This window comes from Meles meles, chromosome 1 (genome assembly GCF_922984935.1).
Source record: "Meles meles chromosome 1, mMelMel3.1 paternal haplotype, whole genome shotgun sequence".
Taxonomy (NCBI): Eukaryota; Metazoa; Chordata; class Mammalia; order Carnivora; family Mustelidae; genus Meles; species Meles meles.
Genome location: NC_060066.1, coordinates 216,796,897 through 216,807,161, shown reverse-complemented (window position 1 = coordinate 216,807,161; position 10,265 = coordinate 216,796,897). Strand labels below are relative to the sequence as shown.

General features: G+C 66.5%; 1 protein-coding gene across 4 annotated transcripts in view; it reads left to right on the top strand.

The window, feature by feature from the left end:
• The first annotated feature begins 270 nt into the window (after window positions 1–270).
• AGRN (agrin) overlaps window positions 271–10,265 on the top strand; it is a 32,494-nt gene continuing 22,499 nt past the window's right edge. For 2 of the 4 annotated variants that reach the window (XM_046007244.1, XM_046007253.1), the window contains exons 1-2: window positions 273–602; window positions 2,755–3,016. In XM_046007244.1, the coding sequence (XP_045863200.1) occupies window positions 396–602; window positions 2,755–3,016 (469 nt within the window). In that variant the 5' untranslated portion in view covers window positions 273–395. Of the gene's footprint in view, window positions 603–2,754; window positions 3,017–10,265 lie in introns of all 4 variants that reach the window. The other 2 variants (XM_046007238.1, XM_046007262.1) reach the window with 2 other exon arrangements.

Genomic DNA, 10,265 nt, shown 5'->3' with positions numbered 1-10,265 from the left:
GCACCCCCGCCCCGGCCCGCCCGCCCCTGCTCCGCCCGCCCCCCGCCCCCCGCCCCCCGCCCCCGCGAGCCCCGCCACCCACCTCGGCCCGACCCAGCCCGGCCCCTCGCTCGCACCCCCCGGCCTCCGCCCGGCGCCGCTGTCCCGACGCTTTGTTCGCGGCCGGCGCGGGGCGCGGGGCGCCGGGCGGGCTGGGGACCCGCGCGGGCCCGGGAGCCGGGGCGGGGGGAGGCGGGGAGGCGGGGAGGGGGCGGGGCTGCCCCGGGTCCCGCCCCCGCGCCGCCCGCGCGCCCACCGCCTCCGAGGAGCTGCGTCCCGTCCTGTCCAGTCCCGTTCCCGGCGCGGCCAGGCCCGCGCGCTTGCTCTGGCCGCCCTCCGCGTCCTCGGCCCGCGCCATGCCCAGCCTGCGGCCGTCCGGCTGGGCCCCGCTGCCGCCGCTCCTGCTGCTCCTGGTGGTGGCCGCGCGCGCCCTGCCCAGCGCCGACGGGACGTGCCCCGAGCGCGCGCTGGAGCGGCGGGAGGAGGAGGCGAACGTGGTGCTCACCGGCACGGTGGAGGAGATTCTCAACGTGGACCCGGTGCAGCACACGTACTCGTGCAAGGTGGGCCCCCGCCGGGACCCCGAGACCCCCAGCAAACACCCCTCCGGAAGCCTGGGCTGGGGGTCTCTTCCCCGCCATCCCGGACCCCTGCCCAGAGGCCTTCGCTTCGAGAAGCGGGCCGCCCCACTGAGACCCCCGCCCCAGGCCGTGGGAACGGGCACCAGACGCTCTGCCGCTCCCGCTCCCGCTTCCTTGGCGACCGCCGAGCCCCCGGGTGGGGCCCCGGGTCCCGGGAAACTCGCGAGTGCCTGCGGGAAAGTTCCTGCGGCACCTCTGCAGTCCCAGCTCCGGCGCCCAGGCCTGGGAGACCCGGTCACGTCTGCCCCCACCCCCAGCCCGGCCCACCACCTTATTGCGGACAAGTGCGCCGCCCCCCCTCCCCCCCCCCGCCCCGGGAAACTGGCTACCACACCCCTCCCCATCCGCTAAAGAAAAGGAATGGGGACGAGGGGAACCGACGCCTTCCGCTTGGGGTGAAAGTGGGGGTTTGGCCGGTGGCCCGTGCTGTGACCCCTTCGCAGAGGGCAAGACGGGGTGGTCAGGAGAGAGAGTGGGGTGCACAGCTAGTATTCCAGCCCCGGGATCCTGGGGTGTGGCGCTGCAGTGACTAGGTTTGGGGGACAGGAGCCGAGAAGTGGGCGGGACCGTTGCTGAGCCTCAAATGTGGAGGGGTGCAGGGACAGGTGCCCCATCCTGCTCCTGGGAGAACTGGATCCCCCTGGCCAAAGAAGAGGGTACTCGCCTCAGCTGGACTTGGAGCCCCCTGGACTAGGTTTGGTGGTTTTTTGTAGTTGTTTTTTTCCCCCCACAGAACGTTCCTAGGGAGGGCTCAGGGGACCCGGCCTGTCCCAGCTCCGGCCCCTAAAACCACCCCCTGTGCAGAAATCGGATCATTCCTTCTCCATGGAGATGGGGAGCGGTGGCAGCTTCTTTCAGCTCGGCCTGTGCAAGCTCCGGCTGGGATCCCCAGCCCAGCCCCCTCCCCTCCACCACACCAGGGCACTTTGCCAAGTCCCTGCAGGATTTTCCCGACTTCCTCCCCGCTGCTCCTGGGTGTGGCTGGGGTGGGGGGAGGCGATGAAAGCAGCCCAGCCCTCTCCGGGCTGGTTATCTAGCTTCTAGAGCCTACTGTGTGTCTCAGGTTGGGAGGGATAAGGTTGGACAAGGCTCACCCCCCAGCTGGGCCGCTGGAAGGAGGAGGGGATCCCTACAGAAGCTGCAGTCCCGAGGCTCCCAGCAGGGCCCTGGCAGGTGGGCAGGCCACCATGGTCTCTGATCACCCATTCCAGAAGTGCCGGCTTCCCAGAGCTCCCGAAGAAAGGGGTTTCTTCTCAGAGAGTGTGTGGGCTCCTGTCCCCTGCGCATGTGTCCCCGTGGACATGCCTGCACGGCCTGCAGCTCCGCAGCCCTTCTGCACCCCCCACCCCCCAGCTGTGGGTGTCTCAGGGCTTGGTTTGTCGGAGCAGGTACCCTCAGGGCCCCAGGAGTGAGAGTGTGTAGGGTGGGGCCACCCTGTGCTGCCCAAACTTGATTTTGTGGTTCAGAGTCTGCCTTGCCTATGTTCACCGTAGGAGCCTGTCAGGAGGAGGGGTCTTTCACCTCCTGGGGCGTGGGGGGGGGGGTGTCTTAGCCCACCCACAGGGCTGCAAAGAGCCAAGCTGGCTCGGAGCCCATTGCCCTGAAACTCCAGGGTCCATGTTAGGTGCCCCTGGCTGCTGGTGGGTGGGCGGATGGGGAAAGTAGGGCCGTGGAAGGCAGGAATCTAGACCAGGTGGACCCCCTTCCCATACCCAGCCTGAGCCGAGATGGACATTATGGGAGGCGGCCGGGGTCAGTTAGACCTCGGGGGTGGGAGCGCTGCTTCCTGGGAGAGGGCCTGTGTTCACAGGCCTCCTGTCCTTCTGGGTGACGCTCGCAGGCAGTGGCCTCCCTCGTATTGGTGTGCTTCCTCTGGGGAGCTGACCCAGAGATCTCCATCCATCTCTGCCCGGGGCTTGAGCCTACCCTGGACATCCGGCCTGAGCCGCTGAGGTGGGACGAGAAGAAAAAGCCCAGGTGGCCAGTCTGCTGCTCGTCCCTGGACTCTGCGGCCTCATGTCCCCAGTGGAAAGGGGACACTGACACCTCCCCCCCCCCGCCATGTTCACCGCAGGTTCGAGTCTGGCGGTACTTGAAGGGCAAAGACATGGTGACCCAAGAGAGCCTGCTTGACGGTGGCAGCAAGGTGGTGATCGGTGGCTTTGGAGACCCCCTCATCTGTGACAACCAGGTGTCCACTGGGGACACCAGGATCTTCTTTGTGAACCCTGCGCCCCCATACCTGTGGCCAGCCCACAAAAATGAGCTGATGCTCAATTCCAGCCTCATGCGCATCACGCTGCGGAACCTGGAGGAAGTGGAGCACTGTGTGGAAGGTACGGGGCCTTGCGAGGGGGAGGGCGACGGAAGGGCAGGCTTGGAGGAGCTCCGTCACGCCCTGGGCGGCGCAGGAGAGTTCACCGTAGGCCAGAGCACATGTGTCTTGCAGTCTGACCTCCTTCCTGTCCCCCTGATCTCCCAGCTGAGTCCGGCCATCTCGAGGTCAGCTCCGATCTCTGACATTAGTAGGGTTTCCCACGGACCAGCCCCCGCCCCACAGTGCCACTGTCTGCTGTCTTGCAGCCCAGTCAGTCCCAGTCCTGCAAAGGGACAGGCTTCCTTCTCGTCTGCTTCCCCTCCCCCCAAGCTCCACACCCTCTCCTGGAGGGTCCTTTTCTGAGTGAGAGGCGGGGACCAGGTGAATGAACACCAGCTGTTTGTATTCCTGCAGAACCCAAACATCTGTCTGGATGGGTCCCAGATGTTGAGCAAACCCCTCAGAGTGGGGCATAGGGACGGGAGGAGGGGCCGCCCCGCTCTGTGTTCCAGGAGGCCTGTCATTTCTGGAAAGAGGGAGTTCTGTGGCATGGATACGTCTAGGGGGTTTGAGTGGATGTGGAATTCCCTGAGTCGCCTGCGGTGCAGATAGCACGCGTCTGCTCTGAGTGGCCCAGCGCTCTCCTCCCCCAGCCCGGCCTCGGTGAGGGGAGCTGGAATCACAGGACCCTGGCTTCCAGGCCCCACCCCCCTTTTCCCCAGGAGAGCCCCAGTTGGGGGCTGAGATCCTTTGCTGGGGAATGTGGCAGGGAGAGTATAGGAACTGCCCGTCGCCCCCACATCCTGTCTGTCCCCTCATGGCTGCCTGGGAAGGGATGCATTGGAGGGGGGCGGTGGGGGGCGTGGAAAGAACATTTCCTCCTCAGGCCAGTGGGAAGGGTCTGTGACTTCCTTTCCCTGGAAGGCAGCTCTGTCCCTCCTGTTGGTTCTTTTGGGAGCAGGGAGGTCCCACCTTCTGTGTAGCTTAGGGTGTGATGTTGGCTTGGTTTTTGTGGGATCCTGTGGTGGTCTGAGAGGGACTGTACAGGAGTAGGCAGAACCTGGAATGGGGAGGCCTGTGGCATTCTGCCCAGCCTCTCGTCATCTGTTTCTGGGGCTGCCCCAGGGCCCAGGGCCTGAGCGTCACACAGAGAAGCCGGAAGGTCCCTTCTCTTCAGTGGCTCAGATGAGGGGTCCCAGACCAGCTCTCCCAGAGCCAGGACTTGAGACCCTGGTCCTGCTCTGGACAGGTCCAGGGGCAAGATGGGAGGGTGGCCTGGCGATGGCGATCCTGGGGGATGCTGCTGCCGGGTTTTGGGGATGCGCAGGATGCTGTGCAAGGAGAAGCTGGAGAAGAGGGTCAGGGTACAGAGAGTCTCCTGGCCTTTGAGATAGAGTGAATTATCAACTTTGCGGCTGGGCGGGTCCAGCCTGAGGGTCCGTGACTCAGTAACTGTGGCCTTCTGTGGGGTCAGAGGGCGTGTGGCCAGAGGGCCACCCTGGACAGAACAAGGTTTGGCATCTTGCCAAAGCCTGTTGTACCCACGCCAGCCCCTGGCTCTGGATATTCCAGAGCATGGGCATGGGGACAGCTAGAAAGGAGGGTACGCAGGGAGAGCCCCCCCAGCCGGGACTGGCTGAGGCCCGACCTACTGTGTGCCCTGGGCAGCCCGCGCTCAGGTATGAGGCTAGGACCTGAGCTCCAGCTGGAGGGAGGGCGGTGCTGGACACGCAGGCCAGTGTACCGTCCTGGCATGAGCTCCCAGGGTGGGCGGAGACCTCGACTCTCCTGGGGTGAGGACAGTCTTGGGGACAGGGCATGAGAGAAGGGCCGACACCGGGACCGGCTTGGGGCCTCACCGGGGGAGCCAGGTGGAGGGGAGGAGCTCAGTCCACTGTGAGGTGGCCCGAGATTTTGAGGTGGGGGACCCAGACCTCTGCTTTGAAAGCAAACCAGGCGCCATGGGGAGGGGGCGGGGAGGGCTGGACCCTAGGACACGGTTGATGTCCCCAGAAGCCCAGGGTGAGGGAGGGCGCCTCCCTGAGACACGAGATCCCCTAGAGCCAGGCTCAGGCTTGGGGAAGGAATAATTCTGTGCCCCCCTTCCCAGGCTGGGGGCGGGGCCAGGACGGCCCTCCTGTTCTGCAGGAAGGAAGGACTCAGACCCCCCCACCCCACCCCAGGACTCCATTCTTGGCTCTCCCTGAGCCAAGGCCTCACCCTCATGAGGGGTCAGATGGACAGGACTCGGACTAAGCTGAGTCTTCCCCGTCTGACTCTGACCCCATTCTGTTCCCAGGGTCTCCATGGTTGTCCCAGCCCCACAGGGCCCAGAGGGAAGGGGGGCAACCCTCATCTCTGCAGGTCACCCTGAGGCCACAAGGTCCCGCGGTCAGCAGGAGGTCCTTGTCCATGGCACACGTCCCTCCCCAGGCCTTCCCATTCCTAAAGGCCCAGAGTGGCCAAGGTAGGGGGCGTGTCTTCCCAGGCCTACCTCCTGGGGTGCACCCTTGGTCTGCTCCCTTCTCCTGCCTGCCTAGCACTGTCCTGAAGGGACGCCTGCCGCTGGGCACACCTGCCGCTGGGCACACCCAGCTGCTCCCCCAGGGCCGGCAGGGTCTTGCTGGCTCTGCAGGTCGGCCCCTTCCCCAGCCTCCACCCCCCAGGAGGGCTCCTCCTCCCCCTTCCTCAAGTCCCCCTCCTCCTCCTCCTCCCCCCGGGGAACCACATTCCTGGCATAGCCGAGACAGGTATGTGTCCCTCCCTCTGCGCCACCTTTGGGTGAGGGAGGCCTGTCGCTCTGGGCAGCGCCCGCCAGGAGCCCCCCACCCCCTGCTCTGCCAGGGAAGTAGCCGGGCCCCTTCCAGTGGCAGCTGCCCACGCACCGAGAGCCTGCCCAGGCTGGCCGTGAGGCCAGTGTTTCCTCCGGCCCTCAGCCACACCGCCCCCAGCCTCCCACTACCCTCCTCACCCTGCTCCGTGAAGACTAGTCCTGGGGCTTCTCCTGCAGCCCCCAGAAAGGACATGGGCCTGGCTGAGGGCCTGGAGCCCTTCCCTCCCCACTGGGAGCCAGAAACAGAGAAAGGAAGTGTTGTCTGCCCTCAGCTGGGGCCTGGCACAGGGACGGGGTCAGATTGAGTCTGGCACTGGCCCAGCCCAGCCCTGCCCAGCCCTGGAGGGGGTCCTGGCAGACCTGATTCTAGTGAGTTCCCTCCCTTCCTCCCTGCCAGGCCAGCTGTCTAGGACCTGAAGGAGGGCAGTGCCGCAGGTCAGGTCGGGATGGGGAGCCAGTAGGTCCCGAGCCGCCTGACTCCTTTCAGGCCCTGCAGGCCTTGGAGCCCGTGTGGGTGACAGACAGCCCCCGGCAGGACCAGCTCCCCACCGTGCGGGGCAGGGAGATGTCCAGGAAGGTATCTGGGCTCCTTCCTCTGTTTTCTGGCACTTAGCTTCCGTCCTCCCCCCACATTCCTCCCTGCTGAAGTGGGAGGCGGCTTCTCCCTGGTTCCTCTTCTGCTCTCTTCTAGACTGTGGGTTCTCACCCCACCCCTTTGCAGACCCCACCCAGTGTCCTCCTGGGCCCCTCCCCCAGGCAGGTCAGCCAGGAGGGCTGAGGGGGAGGCAGGCCCAGACGGGAGGCAGCCTGCCCCACGCTCTCCCCTTCCCTTTGCTGGGGGAAGGAGTCTGCCCAGGTGGGGTGTGGCCCCCCACTGTGCTGGCCTGTCCCCACCTGGGGCGTCCTTGGCGGGAAGTCAGGTGCTTCCTGGGCACCTGCTGGCTTCGGCTTTGATTTTGGCCGTTGCTGGGGCAGCCCCGGGGTGGGCTTTGCTAGCTGAAAGACTTCCCTGGGGATGTCTTTCCCTTTGGGCCGGGCCAAGCCAGTAGAAACAGCTCTTGGCTTTTTCCAGACCCCACCCGCCCCCTGGATCCCAAGCCCCTGCAGACTGGAAATGGAAAAAAATGTTGTTTTGGAACCGTCCTCCCTCTCCCTCTGTCTTCACCAACCACCCCGAGCCGTGCCGAGCTGTGCGGGGCAGAACGCATCCCGGTGGGGCTGGCTCCTTGCCACCCCTCTGTGGGGGCTGGGGCCCCACTGCAGAGATGAGGAAATGGGACCCTAACCCTCACCCTAACCTGCTCAGTGCTAGCTGTCCCCACGCCCCAACCCTCACAGGCGGGGGGGCAAGGATGGCAGAGGAGGGGGTGTGGCTGCCCCAGGGAAGTTAGTGGAACAGGGGCCTGCCCTGCGTTGCTTCCTTCCTGAAGGGTTAATTCCCCCCCCCCCCCCGCCCCCAGCCCCATGAGAGTCAGAGCCTCTGGCCCAGCAGCACCAGAGGGTGGAAAACAGGCCTCCTTCCCACCCCCACCCTTTGCCTCTGCCTGGGGGACCCAGGACAGTCACCCCTGTCTCCCCTCACCCAGCAAGTTCCTCCCTTGTTCAGAGACCTGGGGGTAGGGTAGAGAAGGGACCCCCTTTTCTGCTGTGCCCTCCTGGCCCTAGCACTGCCCTTGTCCCTGGGACGGGGGCTCTGACTCGAGACTCCCCACTCTGGCCACTGAGGCCTGGCAGGGCCGGGCTGGGGGCTCTAGGTCCCCACGTAGCCCACATAGAGCTCTACACCCCAGAGTCCAGGAAGTGCCCACTGAGAAGACAAGGGGGTGGAGAGACAGGCAGCACCCGGTGATGGTCACGCTGGCGATAGTGACCCAGGTCGTCGAAGGAGGGTAATGTGCCCCCCTTAGTTCCGTACTGGGGCTTGGGAGGGGGTCGTGTTCAAGCCCTAGGCTGTGTTCAGAGTCTGGAGGGGGGTGACGAGGCGGCTGGTGGAGCATCCAGTGGGGAGAGAAGTTCCCTCCAAGGGGCCTCTCTCCCCCCAGAGCAGATCCTGAGAACTTCCTCTGAGGAAGACCCCCTGCCAGGGGCTGCTTCCCGCAGGACCCGGGAGGGGGAAGACGGCCCCTCCCCCACGGAGTGGAGGCTCAGGAGAGGGGAGCTTTCTGTCCTCCCCGTCAGCCAGCTGCTTCCAGCTGCGGGGCCGCACGTGTGTGCGCGCGTGTGCATGGAGCCTGGAACCTCCGATGTCCTCCCCTGTGCGCGGGAGGATCGCGGTCAGAGCCCAGCCGCTGGCCTGCGGTTTCTGCCGCCCTCGTGTCCCTGGGCTGGGCCTGGGGCGGGAGTCCCTCAAGTGCTCTCACAACGGCTCCTGGCCGCTGCTTGCTGTGGGTGCTCCTGGTCCTGCCTGCTGCCCACCCTGGGCCTGGCCGAGGGCTGGGCACCTCCTCCTGCCAGCTCTGCTTCTGGGAGTGACCGCAGCGGTTTCAGACACTGAGACGAAAGTGCCGTGCTGACAGGACGGGGTCCCTGGGCCGCTCCGGCCCACGGTGTCAGCCTGCAGGACGCTGAGTCCCGCACGCGGTGTCAGCCTGCGCCTGTGGGACGCTGAGTCCGGCGCAGGGCTCTGGGGTGGCAGTGCGTCAGGGAGTCGAGCTGGGCCGGGCGGAGAGCTGGGTCTGTGCTGGCCGAAGTTGGGTCTGAGGGGTCCCTGCTCCCCACAAGTCACCGCACGGTGGCCCTGGGAGAAGCAGGCGGCGCCCTGTGACTTCGGGAGCAGCTCTGCGTCCATCCGCGGGTGGGAGAGTCCAGTGCACCTCTGGGGACACCGAGCACAGACCCCTGCCCCAGCAACTCCTCTTCCCGGGGCGGGAGGCCGTGGGATCGGGTCCTGGCATCGCTCATCCAGCGGCTCCTGCCTCAGCCACATCCACCTGCTGCCCAGCGCCGGGTCCACCTGGGAAACGGGCTCGCGGGAAGGGGCAGCCGCTGGCCCCTGCGCAGAGCCCCGCTCGGGCCGGATGGGTTTCTCAAGGAAGCCGCGTGTGAGCTCTGTGCTGAGGGATGTAGGCAAAGGGCGGGGGTTCTGGGCAGGCAGACAGCGCGAGGTCTGGTGGCTGCAGGGAGCAGCAGGTGTGCGGGGCCTGGGGGAGCCATGGGGGGAGAGCGAGCTGGAAAACCCGAGGCCGCGGCTGAGACCTGCTGAGGGGCAGACTGGCCCTCACCCTTGGTACTTGTGCCTTCCCACACGACAGCACCCTCCGGGCCCGACTGTCCCCCTGGGGGACACTCCGCCCGCAGACACCATGCCTGCCTGTTTTTCTGTCCGCACCTCCCTCCTCTGTGGGTCTCTGCCTCTCCGAGCCCCAGCAAGTCTGCCAGGCGTCACCCTCAGCCGGCGCGTGCGCCCTCCAGGCCTCCGCAGGGTGCCCAGCAGCGCAGCCAGGCCTCCTGGTTCTCCAGGCCCTGTCCACACCTCGGTGCCTCCTGGCTCCCCCAGCTCCCTCTTCCTCCCGGGGACAGGCAGGCGGGATGGAGAGAGGCGGACTGGGGGCGTCCCCGAGGAGAGGGACGGAGGACACACACCTGCCACACTCCGTCCCTTCTTTTGCTGCCCGCAACGACTCACCGCTGTTCCGGTGGCGCCCCCTGGTGGCGACCGCCTGTGTCCTGGCCGGGGTCCAGGCCCTGATGGGCTCCCTCCCCGGGGCTGCAGGGCCTGAGGAGCTGCACCCCCGCGCCCCATTCTTGCTCCTTTGCCCCGCTGGCACCACCTGGCAGGCCCCGGGACGTCGCAGCTGTGTCTGTCTGGAAGCTCTCTCCACGCACTCGTGCAAACCTCCTCCTCACCCAGGTCTCTGACCCCAGGGGACCTCCCTGAGGGCAGACCAACCCTCTGACTCAGCACCCACTTAGGCTGCACAACGCAGGAGCTCAGACAGGCTAGCGAGACAGGGCTGGAGGGACCCTGGACACCAAGGAGCAACACCCAAGGAGTTGGGGACAAGTGTAGCCTGCGGTCAGGCCACTGGCATCCAAGGACGTGGACTTGCCGAGCCGCTCCTCGAAACTGCCACGTAATCTCACCACCCCGCCGCGTGGACTCATGGGCAGGAGGGTGGGCCTTGCCAGCCGTCCAGAGCGGTGGACACTCAGCCACCAGGGTCAAACACAGCTACCTGCCGGCCTCACCTGCGCCGAGATCGGGAGGCTTGGGCCTCACGTGGCCTCCTTCCCAGTGGCTGGCCCTGGGCCGGCTGCAGCATCCCACTGTGAAGTGCCCATTGTCGGCCGGCCGAGGCCCAGACAGAGGGAACGGCTGCAGCTTGAGGGCAGACGCCAGGAGACGGGGACCGGAGGGGAGGCGCTGCTCTGTCTGACCGGGGCAGCCAGACCCCTGTGACCCCGGACAAGCTAGGGAGCCGACACCTGAGCGATC